At 42.3% G+C, this 25,427-nt stretch overlaps 1 protein-coding gene across 2 annotated transcripts; it reads right to left on the bottom strand.

The window, feature by feature from the left end:
• Positions 1-217: 217 nt before the first annotated feature.
• On the bottom strand, positions 218-25,427 carry ptar1 (protein prenyltransferase alpha subunit repeat containing 1). 2 transcript variants are annotated; one of them, XM_041185985.1, is made up of 7 exons: positions 25,278-25,427; positions 24,052-24,221; positions 19,947-20,013; positions 17,828-17,932; positions 12,303-12,516; positions 11,256-11,575; positions 218-5,676 (listed from the first exon to the last, which is right to left on the bottom strand). In XM_041185985.1, exons 1-7 carry the CDS (start codon positions 25,370-25,372, stop codon positions 5,337-5,339), a joined length of 1,311 nt encoding a protein of 436 aa, XP_041041919.1. In that variant the 5' UTR covers positions 25,373-25,427; the 3' UTR covers positions 218-5,336. The 2 variants fall into 2 exon arrangements, with proteins under 2 accessions (XP_041041919.1, XP_041041920.1); XM_041185986.1 differs by lacking the exon at positions 17,828-17,932 and having other exon boundaries at positions 25,278-25,426.

Raw genomic sequence — 25,427 nt, 5'->3', positions numbered from 1 at the left:
ATAAATTCCCCCCACCAATAGGTAGTTTTATGGTTTCAGCCTGACCAATAAAATATTGCAATTGCTGCTGCAGAATCAATAAAGTATCAAAGCTTTAGGGTACAATTCTGTAATACTCATATACAATTATGTATGAGGAAACCATCGCAAAAGCTTTTAACAGATTACATATTAAAGCACTTACTTAATTACAACGAGGCCATTAGTTACAAGTAGATAAATCATACAGAGAACATTTTTATTAAAAGCATCTCACTACAGAATAAATAGAAAGTTAATTTACAATTCAGCATAACAACCACATCACTTTCCAAATATGGATTTTAAATCTGTGTACAGGTATAAAACACACCTAACAATAAATAACAAATGCCACTACCATATAACATTACTAATTTTGACAGAGCAGCACTATAGCATTCTGTGCCACTCAATGGCACAAACAGGATGATAGCTATAACAAAACCTCTTGCATAGGACTATTGTGTTTTGAGGCTCTTTCTACAGAATTTCCCATCTTTCTAGTACTGGAACATGACTAGCACGCAGCATTACTCAAACTTATAGAGAGCTCAGCTACGGTTACCAGAACCTCATGTAGGCAGTTGGTAAAACTAAGCAGATCTGACTGGAAGCCTTTGCTCCAATGGATAATTTATTGGATTAAAATATACCATTTTCTCATCTACAGGCTTGAATTCTTTCTTCAAACAGAAAACTGCCAGAACAAGTTCTAAAGCTATCTTCTTTCAACTCTTCCAAAGGCTCTTCATATGAATCTTTTTTCTACAAACTGTATTTTTCTGGGTTTTCTTTTTAAGTTAGCAACAAGATCTGGGAGATGGTTGGAGTGAAAGTTACATTTTGGTACCCTCCCAGCTTGGGGAAAAAAATCTTCTTTCTTTTTGGTCCCTATGACACTAATTCCCATCTTTCAATTCAGCGTTTAGCCCTCAGGCTTAAACATTGAATTCAACTTCAAATCATAACTAGTGCTTCCATTTTTTTCTAGACTGCAGTTCCTCTGAACCCATCTTTTTTTCTTTACCCATGACCATCTCCTTTTGCCTGACACCATTATCCCTTTTGTCATCTAATCTCTCCTGCCTTCTAGCCTGAACAGACCGTGGTGAATACAACCCTAGAAATTAAGAATCCCTAACCTTCTGGTTTTATTCACGCCCACCACCCTCTTTCCCTGCTTAACACCTCTTTCAGTTCTGACAGAAGATCTTCGGCCTGAAACATAAAAAACTCTGTTTCTCACTCCACATAGGTGCTGCCTGATCTGCTGAGTGTTTACAGCATTTTCTGTTTTTTTTTTAAAACTCCCCATAACAAAGATATCCGCTCCAAACAGCCTGTGATAATTCAACTATTACCATTCCCCTTCCTTCTTGTAGAGGGGCTACCTGGACTACACTTGGCCCCTCTTCTTATTCTACCCGCCTTCCCGTCCCTGAACAACAGGAAGTCACTGCGTAGATAAGAGTGCTATTACTACATCGCAAGACAGCTGTACTGCTCCCATAATGTATTTCAAAATATTGGTAGAAAATGTTTACATTGAGTCTATATTTGAAGGCGGCAAATGTAACTCTTTGAAAGCTAGCAAACGTTAAAAGTGCTATCAAGTTAATTAAAAGACATACATCAACTTTAAAAGGTGAACTTTTCAATGTAGTTAGTACTACGGAAAAACATTCCCAAAAATGAGTTCCAACGAAAGACAAGCAAAAGAAAATTTTGCACCATTTTCCAACAGTAACTGTAAATATAGACTGTACAGTTTAATACCATAAAGCTGCCAAGATCTATTAATTTCCAATTTCTTTACAGTACTAAATAGTGAGGTTTCTTTCAATATTGCTTCTTTATTATCTTAAAGATCCGTACGAATTATTTCTTAACATTTTAGTATGTCTTTAGAAATTGTACAGAGGAACTGCATGATGTAGCTCATATTACCCAACAGAAATTTATGAAAGGCAAAAGGGTAAATTTTTAAAAAATCAGATATTCCTGTAGATGTTAATAATAGATGATATTTTTAAAGAAAAAGTCCACTGAAAATAATGTTGTGCAGGGAGGGGAAAGGAATAGTTCGCTATATAGTCATGTCTCAAGTAGCAATCCAATGGAATCGACACACAAGTACAAACTATCATAAAAGCAAAATACTGCAGATTCTGGAAATCTGAAATAAAAAAAAACAGAAAATGCTAGAAATACTCAGCAGGTCTGGCAGCCTCAATGCATTTACTGTTAATAACACACATTATATTTGTTTAAATTACAAACAAGATATTGGGCCTGTACTAAAAAAAAAAGCTTCACATATATAAGATGCAAAACTTTAAGTGGGTGCAATTCTGACATATACTATTAATTCTGCAAACTAATGATCCACCTCCCCATGTTCCTATTACACAGATACAAACTCTTCATTTCACCAGCACTTCCTACAAGTGCACTCTGCAGTGCCATTCAATTTATTCTTGCTAGTTTTGAGACAAAGGGAAGAAGTAGGGGGCATTCACAATGCATCGGCCTAGACTTGACCCAACTTTTTAATTTTAATCAAAATAATTTAGTGGCTGCATTCATTTGTTTTGAACCGAAATAAGTCATACAATGATAATTTAAACATAGCCAGTTTACAAGTCGGGCTGACTTTAAAGTAAGCTTCACTAATCTAGCCTACACAATTACTTATAATTGTTTGGTAGTACAGAACTTGAGTACGGCTGACAAAAGAGGCAAGTCGAAGCTTTTTGTCTTGCACTCATCAGGACGCTTCGCAAGAATATCAATATAGGGGGAGAACAATAGAGGGAGTGCTGATTGGTAGAGGTGTTACCATGGGGAATGCACCAATTGATGGTGACTGGCCAAGCATTGTTGGAAATTTAAACCAGGCGACTTGACCCTGCTTGGTCAAGGCATTGACCAGAGGAGAGTCAGCAAATGGCTTACTTTGTTTAGCTGAAACAGGTGCAATAGGCTGTCTGCAAAGAACATGGCCCTTTGTATTAATATATGCAGCTTTCCCCCGTATTAGTGTTCTTGCAAAGTGTCCTGAGTGCAAGATGACAAGCTTTGACATATCTGTTCTTACAGCAAAACACTTAATACACTTCAACCATCTTGTTCTCAATCCAAACATCTGAATACATGTTGCCCAAAGAGATAAGAATTATTTAACTTCCAGCTCAATAATTTGAACATCTTACGCATCAATCCAGTTTTGGTCTGTTATTGGAACTTCTCTCCATGGTATACTCCTTGCACAGAGCAGAGGAAGCAAAACCAGAATCAATCTGTTAAGCAGTCATGACACCTGAGAACTTGTATTTGCTCATGTTTAGATAAAATTATGCCTCTTTACTCAGAAATGACCATTTAATAGTTTTAAGAAATTACGACTGAGGATTTGAAGAGAGTTTTGTAGTGTCTTGCAGACCAGATACATGCCACAACTGTATTCCTATACTTGAAATTGTGCAAAATAATATCGCTATTGTTGGAAGAACCTCTCTCCTTTGGGAGAATCTGAAATTCAAGTGTTTTTTTAAAAAGCTCTCTTTGGGGAGTGAGGGTTCTGTTTTTTTGCTCACAAGTTGAAACAACAAAATTCAACAAACCATTAACTTTTCAGAGACCAGCAAGCTTATTCGGGATGAGGAATGGAAATGTTAGTGTTCAAATTATGTAAACTTAAAGCAAACAGCAAAAACAGAGAGAGATGAGCAAATATTTCTTTCTAGAGAAAAGCAGGGAATTATGATGTTTTGGAATGCACAGCCAGAAAGGGCAGCGGGCGCAGATTCAGTTGTAAACTTCAAAAAAAAAGGGAACTGGATAAATACTTGAAGGGGCTAAATTGCCAGAACTATGGAGGAAGAGTAAGGGCAGGGTGCGGATGCGGTGGAGAAAGAGGCACAGTGGGAGTAATTGGATTGCTCTTTCAGAAGACTAGATGCAGGTATGAGGGGCTGAATGGCCTCCTCCTCTGCTGTATCATTTAATGATTCTGCTGCATCACACTTTAATGCATTTTGATTTTATGGGGGTGGGGAGCAAAGAGCAAATAATGATATTCCTCATCATTTCAAAGCTTGTAAATCTTCCTTTTAAGCTGGTTAAGATATACCGGTGTACTACAACGAGCGATCATGACTCCAAAGTGTATCTTAGTTCTAGGTTTCCCCATTTCATTGGCTGGAACTTGCGTCACTTGAAAGTGCGTTTCTAAAAATTCTATTTTGGGAATGTGGGCAGCGCTGGCAAGGGCAGCATTCATTGCCCATCCATAATTACCCTTGAATGGAGTGGCTTGCAGGGACAATTAAGGGTCAGCCACATTGCTGTGCGTCTGAAGTCACACGTAGGCCAGACCAGGTAAGGATAGGTTTTCTGATGGTGATAGGAGCAAGATCATAGCTTAACGCCACAGCATCTCTTTATTCAATAATACCTTCTCTTTTAATCTGTGCCATTTATGATCAAGCCTCGTTTTGAAGGAGATCAGTTACATCAGCCTTAGAGCCAGTAGCAAAAATATGCCCTCTAGGGGGAAAAGAGTGCAACTGGATATGTGTACCCTGTGCAATAGGATACAAAATTACCACCAAACACTGTTCTCGAAAGAAGCACTCATTGCACTGCCAGAAGAGATTACCTGAAGAATGGATCTTTAGTTATCCCGCAATATAACTTTAAACAGGGAGATGCCAATTGAAAAAAAGTCACGGCTAGGCTGGATTACAAACAGGAAGAAGTTGAAAACACAAAAAAAAAGATATTCTGCACCAATAGGGAGATAATCAATAACTTTGCAGATATTTTGTACACGCTTAAAGTCTTTACCACGGGACCATCTTCAAACTGTCAAGCCTGATTCCCTGCTGGGTAGTTAGGAAAAACAAATGTATACTTTCATGCAGCTTCAAGTGTATTTATAAAAAAAAGAGATTCAATTGTTGATCATTTATGCATACAGAAATAAAATGGATAAAAGCACAAAGTTAGGGTGAATATTTTCATTTGTAAAGTGAGAAGACCCTCTCTAACACTGAAATTTGAAAAATAACTGTTTATAACATCTCGGTTTGCAGGTTTTCTTCTTCAAGAGTGTGTCTAACAAGCCTCCACAAAATATTTTTTTTAAAAAAAGCTACAATGACCAGTTCCAGTTAATACCCCTTTAAGTTAAACTCAAGGTATGAATGTTCTCTTATAAAAAAGGGTGTCATGCAACATAGCTGCTCAAAACAGAATCTTGTGGTAGGGAACCGGAGTTAAGACCAACTTAAATACATTCGAATTAAACTCAACTACTGACCGATAACCGTGTCTAACCATTTTCTGTAAGCAGTAGCAAATCTGGCTTGCTCTAAATTAGTGCAACTGGCTAGGATTGCATCAATGAATCGGTGTTCTTCCAGCAAGCTGTGCAAGTCTAGTGAAGGGCCACGTTTGAGGCGTTTGATCTCTTGTGTGTAGCCTTGCTTGACGCTGTAGGCCACACCATCGACGTCCATGCCTCGAGAGGAGTGACCGCCTGCAGTGGCCATCACTACATTGTCCATCGTTCCATCACTCCCGATGCTGGAGTCCAACGGGACCTGGAGACGCTCTCTGTTCCAGCAATGCCAAAGGTAAAACACACACCTCCTGCAGAAGAAAAAGGCAAAGAAACTGATGCGCATATCCAAATCGGGAGTTAGATAATTACTCATTAAATCTTTCACTCTCCGCTGTAACTATAAATGGATCATTCATGACAACTGCTGCCATTTAGATAGCACCTCTAATATAGTAAAACACCTCCCAGCACTTCACAGGATGTTTTGTCTTGTGGTTCTTAGAAGTTCAATATAATCACACTTTTAAAAACTCAAATGCTGGACCTTCATCATGTGTATTTTCAGGTCACACCATGTGCTGCAGGCAGATGCAATGTTAGTTCAATACTCAGGCCAGTGCAGGAGTAATGTGGCACTCTGGATACGCTAGTATACGTACACATGAACATATCATTCCTAAATCATATTGGAATAAGATAACAGTTATTAAACAATTTGATACCAAGCCACACAAGATATTCAGGCAGGTGACTAAAAACTTGGTCAGAGAGAGACAGATTTTAAGAAACATTTTAGAGAAAGGAGGTGGAGTAGGTTAGGGAGGGAATTCCAGAGTTTGGGGTCCGCAGGTAGCTGAAGGTAACGCCACCAGTGGAGGATTGATGAAAATCAGGGATACACACATGGGCACAATTTAAAACTGGATGGTCTTTGTTGGATAACTGGAAAATAAGTTCAAATTGCCACATGAAATACAAACAAACAATGCTCATGTCTAAAGGCCGAAACCAAAATAATTATGGCTGGAATCCTGGAGGCAATGAGGGCTGGAGAGCTGCAATGAGGGCTGGAAAGCTGGCAAGAGCCCTGCGCCCCCTCTTTTTGGGAAGTTGGGCATCCTCTCATGCCACTCAGGCACTTAACAGGCCACGGAGGGGTGGAAGTCCCACCAATCAGAGACCGGCAGCTTTATTAAACGGAGGTGGTGGCTGCCATCGGTACAACACCCAGCCAAGGATTGTTGCTGGATCCCAGGAGTGGGGCAATGACAGGGAAGGGGGTGGTAAGGAGGAGGCTCTCAGCAACTCGCCAGCACGGCCCCCCCACCATTCCTGACACTGAAACTGGTCGCTCCAGCCTGGAGCCCACCAACAACCCCACTTGGCTTTGCTAATCACATTCCTGCCGTAGCAAATCCCCGGCTCGCCACTGGATTAATACCAGCGGCCATGGGATGAGGATCTTAAGGTGTCCAATGAATGCCCGCTGAAGAGCCTCAACTGGCAGTGGAGTGGGAGAGCTGCCCACGGGCCTCCCCAACACAGACTTAATCAGGGCAGAAGCAGGATGGTAACGGGGTCCTCACACCCCCACCCAACCTCCAAACTCAGAGGCAGAAGATTATGCCCTGTATCTTTTTATAAAAATTTGAATAGCATTAACATTGGGAATGTAATCTGTTTTTCTTTTGAAAAAAAAAAAAGAACAATTCAGGTGTTAGACAAAATCTGTATACAACAAGACCACATATAGTTTCATTGTCATCTCATGAGCACCATTTTCACCTCGTACCATCGTCCCTCCGTTATTTACTCTCTCCAACCTTCCACCCTATTTCACACCTTCACTCTTCCATCCCCCACCCCACCCCCTGCCTTTCCACTCGATTAAACCCTGTTACGTCTCCAAATCTACCCATTCTGATGAAAGTTCATCATCATCCTGAAATGTGAACTCTGTTTCTCTCTCTCCGCACACGCTGGGCATTCCCAGCATTTTCAGACTTCTGCCATCTCTGGTCATTTTGCTTTGGATTAAATGGATGCCTTTTTTGTGGAACAAACAGGAGGTAAATAAATTAGCACCAGTAGTATCCTACCAGAAACTATCATGACCCAGGAGAGCCTACTTCATCCCTTCAAAATTCCTCACTTACTTTCAAATGAAACATGCCAGTAACTTTTTAAACTAGTCACACTGTTGGTGAGTTATGTTTCATCCATGTGGAGGCCCCATTGAATTCATCACAAAAATCATCTGGTTCATAATACAGTCCAACAGTTTAAAAGATGCGGTGGGAATTAGGTGTTGGCAGGTTCTTCTCTCCCACCCACCCCCACTCCCAACCTGAGACTAGTGAGCCTCTGGAATGTGTTGCCAGCTGATACCCATGAGTGCCAACTCCCTGTCTTGAAGAGAACAGGTGGACCGGATCCCAAATGGGGCAGAAATCGCATCCTAGAAAAAGGTCAGTGTCTTTATGGAGGGCACTTGCTCCAAGGTCCCCCAGACAGGTTTCAATCACCTGAACTTGGGGGATGGGGGCAGGGGTTGGGGGGGGGGTGAGGAAAAGGGGTTTGGAAAGGAATGTGTCTATTTTTCCCTGTTCATCGGCTCTGTTTTTTTTTGTGTTGTTCCTTGTTTTTGGCTCTCAGGAATCACGTGGCTATAGGAGAGAGAGTAAAGAAAGAAAAAAAAAGTATCCAGTCCTCGTCAGGCGAGTAAGCTGGGAGCAGCTGCTCTTTTCCTGTTGTGCATTTTGTACGAGACCAATTCTGGCCCCTTTTCCCGTGTAAGCAATTTGAAAGGTTGCACCCCTCTGGGCACCTCAGGGAGATTCTGGGAGGTGGGCTGGGGTTCCATGTGGGTTAAGTATTAGGGCTATCACTGTCTCTACAAAGCAAACTGTCCCTACCACCCTGCACAATTTCCCCCAGCCCTTTCTTGGCAGTCATGTGGGGTTGCAGATAGCAGTCCTGGAACATGGCATGTAGGAAATTGCAAGACCAGCTTTTTTTTTCTTATTCGTTAATGGGATCTGGGCATCGCTGGCAAGACCAACATTTATTGCCCACCCCTAATTGCCCTTGAGAAGGCTGGGGTGAGCTGCCTTCTTGAAACGCTGCAGTCCCTGTGGTGTAGATACACCCACAGTGCTGTTAGGGAGGGAGATCCAGGATTTTGACTCAGCGACAGTAAAGGAACGGTGATATATTTCCCAAGTCAGGATGGTGAGTGGTTTGGAGGGGAACTTCCAGGTGGTGATGGGTCTGCTGCCCTTGTCCTTCTAGATGGTAGAGGTCGTGGGTTTGGCAGGTACTATGAACAAGATATCCCAAACAAACCTACACCTATACTTTCAATACACACTTAGTAGTGTGAAATATTGAAAGGACCTGTCTTCATTGAAAGAATCTGCGATTCAGTTTGAAGCTCTTTGGTCAGACAGCTCAAACTTTTTACCCTCGAGTTGAAATAATAAAATGCCTTAGCGGATCCAAACAATATAACTTTACAGAAATCAGTGAGGCAAAAGATAGCATTTAAATTATGTAAATCTAAGGTAATTAGCGAAAGAACCAGAAAAAAATACATGAAAGGGGGCAGACATTTCAAAGCTGCATGGGGGAAGGGACGTTTTGCATCGCTCTTTCAAGGAGCCGGCACAGACAAGATGGGCCAAATGGCCTCCTCGTGCGCTCCAGGATTTAATGAGGCTGGGATCCACCATTCCGTGTTGAAGTGTGTTCGATTGTTTAGTGTGGATTTCAGTGGTTGATGCAGAGCAGAACACAAGGTTAAAGGTAACCGGTGAGAGTTTGTCACTTTGGCACCATCTAGTGGCATTTCTCAAAAGCTACAATTCTGGTCAAACTGAAGTATTGATTTAAAACAATGTTAAAAAAGGGCTTTCATTTCTATAGCGCCTTTTGTGACCTTCAGGACGACCCCAAATTGCTTTAAAGCTAATGGAAGCCAAGCACTTTTAAAGGTGCAGTCACCATCATGCAGAAAACACAGCAGCCAATCTGCACACAGCAAGCTCCCACAAACAGCAATGTGTTAATGACCAGACAATTTTTTGGTGATGTTGGTCGAGGGATAAATATTGGCCTGGACCCTGGGAGAACTCCCCTGCTTGTCTTCAAAATAGTGGCCATGTGACCCATTTTGTCCACCTGAGGGGGCAGACAGAGTCTTAGTTTAACGTCAGATCTGAAAGATAGCGCCTCAGACAGTGCAGCACTCCCTCAGTACTACACTGTTCTGTGCTCAAGTCTCTGCAGTGGGACTTGAACCCGCAATCTTCTGACTCAGAGGCTGGAGTGCTACCCACCGTGTATTCAGCCACAACTCAACAGGCACAAAACCTAGGCCTACAATGCAGCGCAGCATTGAGGAAGTGCTGCTGTGGCGGAGGTGCTGTCTTTGAGAAGAAAGATTAAATTGAGACCCCATCTGCTCTCTCAGGAGGAGATAAAAGATCCCATGGCCACTATTTAGAGTCTGCAAAGTGATATGGATAGGTGAAGTAAATGGGCAAGAATTTGGCAGATGGAATATAATTGGGGGAAAAAATGTGAGGTTGTCCATTTTGACCGGAAGAACAGAAAAACAGAATATTAGTTAAATGGAGAGAGACTGCAGAATGCTGCAGTGCAGAAAGATCTGGGTGACATCATACATGAATCAAAGTTAGCATGCAGATACAGCAAGTAATTAGGAAGGAAAATTGGCCTTTATTGCAAGTGGGATGGAGTATAAAATGTAGGGAAGTCTTGCTTCAAATATACAGGGCATTGCGAGACTGCACCTGGAGTACTGGTCTCCTCCTTTAAGGAGGGATATACTTGCACGGGAGGCTGTTCAGAGAAGGTTCACTAGGCCGATTCCTGGGATGAAGGGTGAAAGCAAAATACTGTGGATGCTGGATAACAGACAAAAACAAAAAATGCTGGAAAAACTCAACAGGTCTTGCAGCATCTGTGGACAGAGAAACAGAGTTAAGGTTTCGAGACCATATGACTCTTCTTCAGAGCAGGTCATCTTATGAGGAAAGGGTTAGCAGGTTGATCCAAGACTCATTGGGGTTCAGAAGAATAAGAGGTGATCTTATTGAAACAAAGATTCCGAGAGGGCTTGACAGGGTAGATACTGAGAGGATGTTTCCCCTCATTGGGGAATATAAAACTAGGGGGCGCAGTTTCAAAATAAGGGAACTCCTGTTTAAGACAGAGTGAGGAAGTTTTTTTCTCTCAGAGGGTTGTTAGTCTTTGGAATTCTCTTCCACAGAGAGCAGTGGAGGCTGGGTCATTGAATCTATTCAAAACTGAGTTAAACAGATTTTTGATCAACAGGGGAGTCGACGGTTATGGGGATGGGGTGGGGGGAGTGTGGCGGGCACAGACAGAAAAGTCGAATTAAGGCCACCAACAGATTAGCCATGATCGGATTGAATGGTGGGGCAGGATGGCCTACTCCTATTTCTTATGTTTTATTTCGAAGAAGTTCTCCCTGGTGCCTTGGAGAAAACTTACTCCTCTTGAGCATAACTTGAAAGATTATCTGTTCGTTATCACATTGCCGTTAGTGGGATCTTGCTGTACTGTGTTTCCTACGTTACCACACTTCAAAAATATTTAAATCGGCCTGTAAAGTGCTTTGGGATGTCTCGAGTTTGAGAAAGGAGCTACTTCCCACCACCCCACCCCCAACTCTGAGCTATGGCTGACCCCTGAGAACACATTGCTACAGGAAAGAGCAAACACAAGCGGGAAAACAATGTTTGCTCTCCCTCTCTCTCCCAGCTGAAGATCAAGTATTATCATAGCCTCCGAAAGGCCTAAAACATGAAAAGAAATGGTTCATTCGTGGCAAACAGTTTACCTGTGAGACCAGAGTGCCTCATGACCTGGATACGACTCAATGAGGTCAGTGCAAAGCTCCATTTCCTCTTCTATCATGAGGGGCACATCAATGGTGTGCGTCTCTACAGATGCACCTTCCTCCTTCATGTGGGTTGGAAGACTGGCACAATGATCTTTATTTGAAGACTTCCTCACAAACATCCCAGCGTTTGCAACAGCGGCGCTTCTAGAATTGCCAGCCACAGACTTCAGCAGGAACTGACGATAGTGGAAACCACTGTGGTCAGAAACGTGAGTGGAGACCCAGTACTTGGTGTTGGACAATTCATCAAGAAGGATCTGAGGAAAAGATAAAGTATTAAAGTATTAAACAAATGGAACAGGTGGCCTGGGGCTCTCTTCTTTCTGAAGGGGAGAGGGACTACCTGATAGAGATCTGAAAATTAGGAAGGGTGTTTTCACAAGGTAGATGTAGAGAAGACATTTCCACCTGTAAGACACCAAAAATACACACCAAGACAAAATCCAAAAGCAAAATACTGCAGACGCCGGAAAACTGAAAAACAAAAACAGAAAATGCTGGAAATAATCAGCCGGCCTGGCAGCGTCCGCGGGACGTTAAACAGAGATAATGTTTCAGGTGGTGATCTTTGAGTTCTAATGAAAGGTCATTGACCTGAAATGTTAACTGTTTCTCTCCCAACAGATGCTGCCTGACCTGCTGAATACTTCCACAATTTTCCATTTTTAAGTCAAAGACAAGATAGTCACAAATAAATCCAAGAGGGAACTCAGGAGAAACTTCTTTACCCAAGGATAGGTGAGAATGTGGAACTCGCTACCACAGGCAGTGATTGAGGTAAATGGTATAGATACATTTAGGGGGTGCGGGGTGGGTGGGAAGCTGGATAAACACATGAGGGAGAAAAGAACAGAAGGTATGGTGATAGGGCGAGATGAAGAGGCTCATATGGAGCAGACTCACCAGCACGAACCAGTTGGGCCGAATGGCCTGTTTCTGCACTGCAAATGTGTTATGTTTTGTGATGAGGATTAACGAGTGTACCTTAAGATTGCACTTTGCCACATGCTGCAAGATCCAGATGCGATGGGACCAGGCATTGTAATTACTCGGATATCTTCCGGCAGCTGCTGAGCAGACAGCCATTTCATCCTGGATTATTCGGTACATTTGTTCAGTCGACACCAGCCCCGAGTTAGCGTTATTCCTCGAATTCGGAAGGCAGATTTCCTGGATGCCTTTCTGAAATACCCACCGTCTTTCAGGAAAGAAGATGACACACACACCCGCGTGTTAGGGATCGGACAGGCACAGTGCTAACGTACCCTCAAAGAAATCTGAATGCAACGTGCATCAGCTGTTTAAAAAAAATATACTGAGGCGATTCATTCTTCCCACCCAAGTGTAAAAGAGAATGCAAGATAAATTTTACAATTTTAAAAGGGGGTGCGAGGAGAAGAGGGACCAGGAAATGTTTGTGCATAAAACCTTTAAGGGTGCAGGACAGGTTAACAAAGCAGCCAATAAAACATGGGAATCCATGGCTTTACAAAGTCGAGGCAGAGTACACAAAAATGAGCAAGTTAAGCCTGTATAAATCACAGGTTCAGCCTCATCGACTGGAATACTGTATCCAATTCTGGGCACGGTACTTTAGGAAGGACGTGAAGATTTTGAAGAAGGTGTGGGAGAGATTTACCGGAATGTTTTTGGGCATTACAGCTATGTGGCTAGACTGGGTAAATGACAGTTGTTCTCCTCAAAGCACAAAAAGTTAAGTGATGTGATAGAGGGTGTTTAAAGTCATGAAGGATTTCAATAAAGAGAGAAAAAAGGAGAAACACCATCCAGTGGCTGAAGGGTCGATAAGCAGAGGGCACAGAGTTAAGGTGAGTGGCAGAGGCAACAAGGAATGAGAGCTTTTGGTAATTAATACGCTGAATAGTTAGATTGGTGGATACAGATTCAGTAGCTTTCAAAAGGGAATTGGATAAATACTTGAATGAGAAAAAATGCAGGAATATGGAGGAAAAAAGAGTGGGGAAATGGGACCAACTAGATTACTTTTCAAAAGATCCAGCCAACGTCTCAACGGCCGATGGCCTCTCCTGTGCTGTACAATCCTGTGATTCTATGTATTCAATTTTGGTGCCATAATTGGATGAATTTTAGAAAGACCTAGATATTATATTTTTAAAAAAGGTATCAATACAAAGTAAAAGATTCGCATCTGTTTAAATTTCAAATCAACATTTTCCATTTTAACTTCTCATGTTCACATTTATAATGGACACAACCCATGTAAACTTGTCACACTGTAGTTCCATCACATACACACACACATCCCCACCCACACCCTGTCCCCACCCCCAGTGAGATGATGCAATTACAATTGGCAGCTTTACATCAGTAGTTTCCATTATAAATGAGGACATGAGAATTCACGATGGAAACATAAAACAGGGAATGGATGTATCTGAATGCATGATATTAAAAGTCAGGGACTGAACTGTATCTGCACACCCCGGTCCAAATTATCCCCCAGCCTCAAATTTTGCTTTATCTGCAGATTACACATTGGTGTTGCTTATGGAGTCGACACCCAAGGAGATTGCTGAATTATAGAGATAGCAGACCCTTTAAAACATGCACAACAATTTAAGCACATCCCAAAATAACAGTACAATAGGACTGCACAATTCAGGCAACATATACTGTCAAACAGTAAATGCTTAGACTATTTTAAACCAAAGTAGTTATATTCTAATGATTTATTACCGAATAGATTGTAAATGGCCACCACATCTTCTGTATATCTATCAAAATATACCTTTACATCAATTACTTTTGCAAGGGGTTAGCAGAGATAATTCACTCAGTGTCACATGCAACAGAATCACAACTGCCCAATGCTGATCATGCATACTCTGAGGTTATTAGGGGAAAAAGGTTAAACATTGGGAAGACTGAAGACATCGTTTTTGGTCCCTGCTCCAAACACCATTTCCTAACTACAGACTCCATCCCTATCCCTGGCAACAGTCTGAGATTAAACCAGTCTGTGCGCAGCCTTGTCATCACATTCAAACCCGAGATGAGCTTCCCAAACCTCTATTCATACCATCACTAAGACCGCCTATTTCCATCTCTGTATCGTCGCCCAACTTTGCCCACCACAGCACACCTGCTTCCGAAACCCTTACGCATGCTTTCATTACTTTAAACTTGACTATTACAATGCACTCCCAGGCTGGTCTCCCACATTCTACCCTCCATAAACTTGAGGTCATCCAAAACTCAGCTGCACATCGTTTTAACTCACAGCGAGTTCCGTTTGTCTCCTTGCTCACTGACTTACATTTCCCAAGCAATGTCTTGATTTTAAAATTCTCATGCTCGTTTTCAAATCCCTCCATGTCTTTATTATTACACCACCCCTACATATCTCTAACCTCCTCCAGAGGGATTTGGAAATTCATGCATGAATCCCAAAAAGCTAATATACAAAATCAGCAAGTAAAAGGGAAGGCAAATGGAATGTTGGCCTTTATTTCAAAGGGAATGGCGTATAAAAATAGGGAAGCCTTGCTAAAACTATATAAGGCACTAGTTAGACCACACCTAGAATACTGTGAACAGTTTTGGTCCCCTTATCTAAGGAAAGATATATTGGCATTGGAGGCAGTCCAGAGCAGGTTCACCAGGTTGATCCTGGGAATGGAGGGATTTTCTTATGAGTTGGAGTTGAGTAGGTTGAGCCTGTAATCATTGGCGTTTAGAAGAATGAGAGATGACCTTATTGAAACATAAGATTCTTAGGGGCTTGACAGGGTAGGTGCTGAGAGGTTGTTCCCCTTGTGGGAGAATCTAGGACTAGAGGGCATAATCTCAGAGCAAGGGGTCACCAATTTAAGAGAGAGATGAGGAGGGACGTCTTCTCAGAGAGTAGTGAATCCATGGAATTCTTTAGCACAGAGGGCTGTAGAGGCTGGGTCGTTGAGTATATTCAAAGCTGAGATAGACAGGTTTTTAATCAGTAAGGGAATCAAGGGTTGTGGGGAAAAGGCAAGAAAGTGGAATTGGGGATTATCAGATCAGCCATGATCTCATTGCACTCGATGGGCTGAATGGTCTGCTTCTGCTCCTGTGCCTTATGGTCTTGTAGTCCTATAACTTCTGAGATCTCTGTGCTCCTCTAATTCTGGCCTCTTGTGCATCCCCAATCAAAATGGCTCCACCATTGGCAGCTGTGCCTTCAGCTGCCTGGGCCCCAAGCTCTGGAATTCACTCCCTACACCTCTCTGCCTCTCCACCTCACTTTCCTCTTTTAGGATGCTCTCAAAACCGATCTCTTTGACCAAGTCTTTGGTCATCTGACCCAATATTTCCTTATATGGCTCAGTGTCACACTTTGTTTTATAATTGCTCTTTGGAGGAGGTTTTACATTAAAACCTTGGGAGGTTTTGGGAGGTTTTACATTAAATGTGCCAAATAAAATATATTAAGTTTTTGTATCATCAAGCATTTGAAGGAGAAATTAGTTAATATTTTGTTCCTCCCCAAAACGATAAACCTTCACATAGTCCCAAAACATGTATCTATGGTAGAGTTCTAGCCAGAATCTTCACTTAAAACCAATTCAAACAAAGAACTTTAGTTATCAGGGTCAGGAGTGGTGATCTGCATTAGATTTGGTCAACAAAGTAAGAGAGGAATTTACCAGATTTCACTGCTCCCACCAAGTCCCCAATTTGGCCCAGGGTTTTAAATTTCCCTCTTCAGGGGATCAAATGGTTTTTGGTTGGGTTGGGTAGGGAATTTATATATTATGAAACACAAGGTACCCCACTGTGGGCAACAAGGCTGGGTGGGCAAGAGGGTATTTTTCCCATCTATCGTCACTCATATCCACTGCATTATACCCATGTAAACTCAGTGGATAAACATTTACAAAATAGGATCGTCAAAGCACTTCCATGTAGCTCGTAATATTATTGGGAAAGATTAAAAAAAGGATCATTTTGAAGTCAAGGTACCCAGCATCAATGCAAGCCCTGATTTTCAGAAGTGTACAATGCTGTATCAATTACAGGTATATAGAGAGTTAGGTGAGGTGGTCTTGTAGTGCTGTGGGTAGCATCCCTTCCTCCAAGCCAGAAGCTCTGGTTTTGAGTCCCACCCCAGGACGTGATGGCCAAGGAAGGTGAGTTTATAACACTGCCAAATAGGTTGATATCATCCTGAAAATCCTTCTAACACACACCAATGGCATGTGGTAAGAGTGGGAGAGATTTCTGGTCATCCATGTGATGGAAAGAACATCGGAGCCTCTACCATCACTATCCATAGCTCCAGGCTACAACATGCTTGTCAGAAGTGCAATTGCCACAGCAACTTGGACTCCTTGGGGCGACCGGTTGGCTGGATGGCTGGTATGGATCAGATTGGGGCCAACAGCAGAAAGTTCAATCCCCGTTCCGGCTGCGGTGGATTCGGGATCTGCCCCCTTGCCCTACCTGTGGTGGAGGTCATGACGCTGAGAGTCAGACCTGCAGGTCAGACCCGCCTTCATACAGAGAACCGAAGATGATGACAGGATTAGATTACAGATCAGACATGATCTCATTGAATGACAGAACAGGCTTGAGGGGCTAAATGGCCTCATCCTGTTCCTAATTGAAGGAAATAAATCTTCTCCAGTTAAAGAACGAGGTGGTGTTTTCAGGGTGTAACTGGAAGAATATTACTTCAACACACGGTTACAAACTTAGTTAATCAGTTATGTTAGTCAGGGGAAAGAAAGATGCTAGTTAACATTCTCTTCCTGCTTAGAAGCTTTAGCAAGTGTCAAACAAATCTAGGGTTTTTTTTCCAAAAGCAAAAGGAATTAATGTGCAATAGAAAATGACCTCAAAACATTTTGGCAGACACCTCATCCGCAGAGTAGAGGGTCATGGAGACATTGAAGATTGGACAGACTGCGAAAATATTACCCAATCAATTTACATTCAGCTCAGTTCCACCGAATGAAAACACTTCTTCACACAAAAGGGTGGTAGAAGTGTGGAACTCTTAAAGCAGTAGATACTAGAGCAATTAAAAATTTTAAAATTGGAATTAGAACGATTTTTGCTAGCCAAGGGTACTTAGGGATAGTTAACCATGGCAGACAAGTAAAGTTAGGGTACAGATCGGTCGTAATCCAACTGACTGGCAGCCTCCCGCTATATTTCTGTAGCTATAGTCTTAAGTAACTTGCAGTGATCCGGACTGAGAGTTATACAGTTAGTCTCAGAGATGTGGAAATCAATCACTTCTGGATGCAGAATATGGGGAGTAGTTTTAAAATAAAATTAAAAACTTCCTGCGAAGCAGGTTTAAAAAACTCATCCCTCATCATCCCTCATCACATCTGGTACTTGCGACAGTTCCATTTGCAAAAATACTAAAACAGTCTAAGTGAGACATCAAAACTGTCACAAACAAAGACAAAGTTTTATTTTTTTTGACCTGAAAGAGTTTAAGCATTGTTTCACGAAAACATTGCGCAAGGCATTCATTTACAAACCTGTGAATCCAAGTTTCTGGGCTTTTAGGGAACTTTGTTAGGGCCAATTTTCCGAGATACAAATCCTTAAATGGATCTAAAGCTCCCAACTGCACCAGTTCCTTTCTGGAAAATATTTCAGGATCATTCTCTCATGTTATCAAAGTGAAGTTGATTCCAGTTATTAACCAGGCAAAGCAAAAAGTACACTATTGTGGAGTCCATTTTAGATAAGTTAAACGCGCAATTACCAATTACAGCATCGGCAAAATAATTTTAATTAACAATATTAACATGTATGTCAGTATTTTAATTGGTTTTCTAGCACAACAGTTAATCAGACCTTTCAGCCTTAGCTGCTTGCAATAGTATTCTAGAGAACAGGAATTCAAATCCCACTAACAGGTTCAATATTGAATTTACTCTTTAGAAAAAAAATAATCTGGCAATTAAAGGCTGGCAGCAGTCAAACAAAAGTGACCACGGAGCAGTTAGACTGTCACAAATCTTCAATTGCTTCACTAAATGTCCTTCAGGGAAGGGAACCTAGCATCCATACCTAGTCTGGCCCTTGTGACTCCAGTCCCATACCGAGATGGTTGACTATTAATAGCCCTCTGAAATGGGACTAGCAATCCCTTCAGTCATTGGGAACATTGGGCCAGCTTTGACTGGGACTTGTCCACATTTTAGGAACGAATTGAAAAATACTACAGGAAACTGACCCGTTTTTTTCTCTGTAAAAACATGCGATCGCAACAAGCCAGTGAGATTCTGAGCCAGTTCAGATTATCGCTCTTTAATCCCAATCTTAAACAGAGTTCTCACTGTTGAAACACGACTGGGGTTACGTGGACTCCCAACCGTCCATGGTTTCACCTTCTGCACTCCAAGCAACAGTGACAGCTTATTGGGTTACACAGGTCCAAGAGAATGTGGTTCTCTTCTTTCCTCCCAAACTCTTGCATTCGTCTGCATGCAGCAACCATTTATGCAGGAGTCAGCGACCAAATAAGTGCCAAAAAATACCTAAAATCTACTGGTTAGAATTGGACTGGGGTGTAGCTAGTTAAGTGGAGAAGTTGTCACAATGTTTGCCACAACCCTTTTTTTTTTCCTTCGATGGGATGTTGGCATCACTGGCAAGATTAGCATTTGTTGCCCATCCCTGATTGCCCTTGAACTGAACTGCTTGCTAGGCCATTTCAGAGGCCCCCTTTCTCCATTCCTCATACTATTACCACCATCTTCCATTTAACCCACTCCAGTTAAAGCTGACTGTTCTATTTATATTCTTCTTTCATCCTCAGTCTTAAAGAGCTTGTAGAAGAACCCTCAATATATTGTTAGCAATAGCTTGTTCTATTCATTAACATTGGGGAAAAAAAATGTTACATGCTGATGTTCTTGGTCTATCCAGAAAGGTCAATTTAATATAGTATCAGTGGATAGGACTCTCCCACCTTCAAGTCAGAAGGTTGTGAGTTCAAGTCCCACTCCAGGAACTTCAGCACAATATCTAGGCTGACACTGCCGGTGCAGTACTGAGGGAGTGCTAAACTGTTGAAGGTGCTGTCTTCCCTCTCAGGTAGGTGTAAAAAAATCCCACAGCCACTATTTATAAAGAAAAGGTGGGGGGGGTGGGGGTGTGGTAGTGGTAGGAGGGGAGTTTTCCCTGGTGTCCTAGCCATTACTTAATCCCTCAACTAATATAGCTAAAAAGAACAGATTGTCTGGTCATTTTCCCAGATGTTTGTGGGATTTCACTGTGTACAAATTAGACTCTGCGCTTCCCTGCGTTGCAACAGTAACTTTCACACCCAGAAGGAAAGAACAGTCCGGACAAGTCTTCTTATTTCCCAGTTTTACTGGTGTTCCATTTTAAGTCATACAAGACCAATATTCTTATTTCCCAGTCTTTTTCCCTTTCTGGGATGGTTGTAAAGTGCTTTGGGACTTTCAGAAAGGTGCTATATAAATGCAAGTTATGTATTTTCTTTCATTTCAAAGTAACTTCAGCTATGAGCAAACGACGTAACAGCTTTAGAAAGACACATTAATTAGTCATAAAGGCCACGGTCGAGTCAGGTTTCGGATCCAAGCCAGCCACGGATGTTGACATTTACTGACTGTGACATACCTGACATTCCAGGCGGTTGTGAAGTCTGGATTTAGCAGCAGTAGCGTACAAGTGAGATCAGTCAGCGCTGAAGAAGAGGGAGAGATGGGGGAAACAAAATGTATAAGCTGCCATATTTGAACAGGCATTTACGTAACATTTTAATGAAAAGAAACTGTTTCCACAAATCAAACATTTTTTCATTAAATCCAGTGGAATTGCGTACACTAGCAAATTATCAAGCCGCAGATACTCCAAACTTCAAACTAATTTCTACAATGTAGGAGTTATAAAATACTGCTTTTGGGAAAATAAGTCATAGGGAGAACACCAGAATTCAGTTTTGCTTACAAAATATAATACATCACTATACAGATTGGCAATTGAAATGAGGGCATATATAGTGCAAGATGATTCCCTTTAAAGAATTAAATATAGGATTAGACATCAATTCAGAGCAAAGCAGCAAACAACAAAGCACTCTGAATGCTGAACTATATCCAAAATGGCAGACTTGACTGTTCTGCTGCTCTCCTGATGGCCTCCCACCTTCTGTCTTTGTAAATGTCAGCTCATTCAAAACTCTGCTATCTGTAATCTAACTCTCACCAAATCCCATTCACGCATCACTGCCCGAGTTTATCCCTCACCAACCCGAAAAACACTCATCCTCCTGTTCAAATCCCTCCATAGCCTCGACCCTCACTATCTCTATAACCTCCTCCAACCCTCCATGAATACTGCACTCCTCCAATTCTGGCTTCGTGCGCGTCTCTGATTTTAAAATTGCTCCTCCGTGGTTGGCTATGCCTTCAGCTGCCTAAGAACTAAGTTCAGGACTTTTCTCCCCAAACTTCTCTCCCCTCATAAACCACCTCCTCGACCAAGATTTTCATCACATGTCCCAATATTTCCTGGCATGGCTCAGTGTCAAATTGTGTTTGATAATGCTCCTATGAAATGCCTTGGGGGGTTTTAGAACATTAAAAGGTGCTATATAAATGCAAGTTATAGCTGTAGCCCAAGTCAGAGAAAGCATTGCTTAAACTAAATGGCAGTGATTAAAAAAAACCTACAGATGTCAGATTGTTTGGGGCCCTGGTCACACCAGAAATATATTCTCAGCTCAGATCACCAGGGAGACAGTCTAACCTAAGAGAGTTCAGGAAAGTGTGACAAAATTGGTGCCTAGCAAAGAAAAGATTGAAGACACTTGGTCTTTCCGGCCTTATGAAGGTGACCTCAAGACAGTAAAAATTATGTTGAAAAAGCCAAAACTAGCACGTGACTTCTAATTAAACTGTTATTAGGACAGTGGATATATTTTAAAACTAGAGAATGTAAATATAGCACAGATGTCAGGAAGGGCTTCAGATTAATAAATGGAACGAGCTCCCGAGAAGGGCTAGGGAGGAAAAAGACCCGGAAATTGTTCAGGAATGTGTGTTAAGTGCAGGGGTAGAACGTAAACTGTCTCTCAATGGGAGGAGCTAATTTCTTTCAAATTTAACGCTTTCATAAAAATGAATTCGGCTTTTGACAGTTTCAAAACTATCATCGTGAATCTGGGGAAGAACACTACCAGATTCGTCCAATTACTAAGGGTGTTGGGGTGAAGACTTGATTCTAATTAGCAGGTTAGCAACCTGAACTATTAAGTCTGTTTCTTTCTCCATAGAGTATTTCCAACATTTTCTGTGTTTATTTCAAAAATCCACAGTACTTAGCCTTTATGTTAATCCTAAACTGCACAAAATAAAGAATAAATCTGAATACAAATATTGTATAAATCCAAACTGCTGGTGTATAAGGTATCCCTGTTTTTCTCCCTATTATCTTATTTATTTCAATATTATTATAGCACAGCTTAAGTGCCTGGCAGGCAGATAACATAGATTCCATGTACTACCTTGGACCATTGAGTGCTACTGCTGAATGCTTCAAGCTTATCTGGCTTCCTAAGACATACAGGAACAGAAGGGAAGGACCAAGACCAGGATTTGACACCAAGGGCACTGCTCAGAGAAGTACTTTTGAAGTGTCAATTCACATTGAAAACATGGTAGCCAATTTGTGCATAGCAAGATCCCAGAAACAGCAATTAGTTAATGACCAGATAATATTCTTTTATCAAAGGCGCAATGAAGGTTGAGGGTCAAATGTTGTCCCAAGACACAAGGGAGTTGCTCTTCTTCAAATCGTGTGACGGGATCTTTTACATCCACCCGAGAGGGCAGACATAGCCTCAACTGAAAAGCGGCACCTCCAACAGCGCAGCACTCCCTCAGAACAGTGGACGTATCAGCTTGGATTTTGCACTCAAGTCTCTGAAGTGGGATTTGAACCCACAACCTTCTGACTCAGGCGTGAGAACGCTACCCACTGAGTCACAGCTGACAACCTCCAGCAGAAAGAGCAGATGGCAGCAGCAGAAGGGGGTACAGAGCTGGCAGGTAGAGGAATAATAAAAAACAAACAACGACGATAGGGGGCACTTGACCTCACCATAACCCTTCATCAGCTGCAGTCTTGATAAGTGCTTGCCCCTTAATAAATGGAGTGATCAGGGCACCAATGAAAGAAGCACTCATCAAAACAACAAGTTCGGGATCTTAGCACAAACAAAATTCAATTATGTTAGATAAAATTGCAGACACTGGAGAACAAAATTAAAATATGGGCGATTGTGGATCAGCTGCATGAAGATATCATGAACAGTTACTTCTTTCACAATTTCCATTATCAAAAAAAATAGGGGTGTCATCATATTTAATACCAGGCAATCATTTTGGAAAGCACATTAACCAAAATGAAAATCACATTGCACTGTATTTCTACTAGATTACAGTTCCTTAACAAGTGACATCATCTAATTAACCCAGTGTGTACACCAAATTTGTATGCATATAAATAGTAACTTGAAAGCTACTTAAATGACTGGTTACTTTGGGCAGGGACCACCCATAAACACACAGAGACAGAGTTTGCACTGGGTGTACAATTTAGTCAATAAATTTCTCCAGCTCCCAACACCTACCCATTCAAGAGTAACACTACAAGCACTGACCGATCATGAACACCGTTAGTATTAAATAAAAGTCAGCAGATAAAATCCCAACCTGGAACCAGGCCCATTTGGGAAAGGGCAACGTTTCAAGTTCTATCAAAGCTTCTGTTCACTGGATTTTTGTTTTCAAAATTAAAGGGCCAACTTTTCCAAAAGTGAGCTCACATCTGACCTATCTTCCAGAATTATTTCGGGAAACAACAGGCGTGATCAAGTGAAAGAGAGTAAGAGCGTGTACTTTATACAGTTATTCCAAAAAGCATGTGTTGAGAAACCACACGAGGGATTTATTGCTGGTACGTGGGACCGAGGGCAATGTGATCCACATGGAGAGAAAGATAGAGACTGCAGGTTTGAGAAATCTGAAATAATGCCCAATCTCAAACAGCCTTCATGAAAATGATCTTTCCATATTTGTGAAGCACAATTCAAACCTTTTCGCAAACAGAGTAAACAGACCCAGAGAGAGAGGGGGCACCTCAACATACACGTGCTCTCATATCCGTTTACAGCTAGATATTTCTGGATGATCCGTTACATAGCTACACATCTCTGCATCTCCATTAACCTGCGCTCACCGACCAGCATTGGACCAACACCTCAATGTTAAAAATTCTCAATCGTTTACAAATCCCTCCCTCCCTCTGTAATCTCCTCTAGCCCTACAACCTTCTGAAATCCCCGTGCTCCTCCAGTTCTGAACTCTTCCACATCCCTGATTTTTTTTTTTAAGTTGCTCCACCACTGTGCCTCTGACGGCTAGGGCCCCAAGCTCTGGAATTCACTCTTTAAAGCTCAGCATCTCTCTCTCACTCTCCCTCCCCCACCTCCTTTAACATGCTCCTTAAAATCTTTGACCAAGCTTTTGCTCCCCTCTCTAGGTAGCTTGGTGTCACATTTTTGTTTGACAACACTCCTGTGAAGTGCTTTGGGTCATTTTGCCACAGTTTTCAAAGGTGCTATACAAATGCAAGTTGTTGTTAACCTGCATGACCCAAATATCGGATGCTGTACCATCACAAGTCTAGCTGAACAACTAGTAAAATATCAGCCACTTACCATCCCTGTCTAACCACAGCTTCCTTTGTCTGTAGAGGACGAGTTTGCTATGGACACAGGGAAGAAGTAGTTTAACACACCAGCTTTCTATCCCAAGCTTATTTTCCAGCAGAACGATGGGACTCCGATTGTACTTGGCTTCAAGACATGGAATCAAACCAATTTCATCACTGCAGAAACAATAACGGGGAGAAAATAAATCGCCCAAGTTCACGTGGGAGGTCAAGCACAAATAACATGGCTACTTTCAAGGATCAATATTATTGGATTTAATCATCGAGTTTTGATCTTTTGCGCATCCAGTCAATGCGCCCATTGGTGGAGGGGTCAAGAACCAGCGGGCACCAATTTAAAGTGAGTGGCAGAAGAAGCAATGACGACATGAGGAAAAACCGCAGCGTCCGAGTGGTTGGGATCTGGAATGCACCACCCGAGAGCGAGGTGGAGGCAGGTTCAGTCGGGGCATTCAAGAGGGAACTTGCTGGGCTACGGGAAGAAGGGCTGGGGAGCGGAACCAGGTAACCAGCTCCCGCAGAGGGCCAGCACGGGCTGGAGAGGCCAAGTGGCCTCCTTCTACCCCACCCCACCCCACCCCAGTGCCGGTCAGCATTCCGCATTGCAAATTGACCAACACCAACATAAAAAGCCTGCCCCCCATGGCAACGGCCTGCCAAAAGGTGACAAGGGAGGCGTTTACAGGATGCTTTTCAATGGGAATCACAGGGACAGTCCTTACCGTGCTGGTGTTTAGAATAAATTTTTAAAAATAAAATAAATATTAGGATACTTCAAGCTGCAGACACCCAGCCGCTCTGGCACAAACACCACTGTCACTGGGGTTGATTTCACCCCCATCAATTGTACCAAAACATGGGAAATTGCATTGTGCATAGGGACGAGGTAACAAATAGGCGTTTAACAGCAGCTCGTTAGCAGCATTTGATTCTGCACGACCTGGTTTTAAAAGTTAACGCAATTAAAACAGGTTAAGAGCATGTTCTGGCAGCCCCGTCTCCCCCCTCTGTCCCTCTCCTCCCCTCTCTACACTGAACCTCAGCGTTCCTCGCTAACCTCTCTCTCTCTCTCTCTCCCTCCCTCTCTGTTTAAAACCCCACTTTCGCGGGGGCGGGGGGGGATTTAATTTAGCTGCCGCTTATTGTCGCTCCCGGCAAATGGGCACCTGGAGGCGGGGGGAGAAGCTCGGCGGAGATGGGGCGCTCGCTTACATGTTGGGGTTCCTCCTGAAGGCGTTGGCAATGTCTTTGACAACCCTCTGAACCAAAACGTCCACCTCCTCTTCCGATTCTGCCATCTTCCTCATTCAACTCGCCGGCTGCTGCAACAACACTTCCGGGGCAAGACTAATATTATCATTC

This window comes from Carcharodon carcharias, chromosome 4, assembly GCF_017639515.1.
Source record: "Carcharodon carcharias isolate sCarCar2 chromosome 4, sCarCar2.pri, whole genome shotgun sequence".
NCBI classification, from domain to species: Eukaryota; Metazoa; Chordata; class Chondrichthyes; order Lamniformes; family Lamnidae; genus Carcharodon; species Carcharodon carcharias.
The sequence above is the reverse complement of the archived record's forward strand: the minus strand, read 5'-3'. Positions and strand labels throughout refer to the sequence as shown.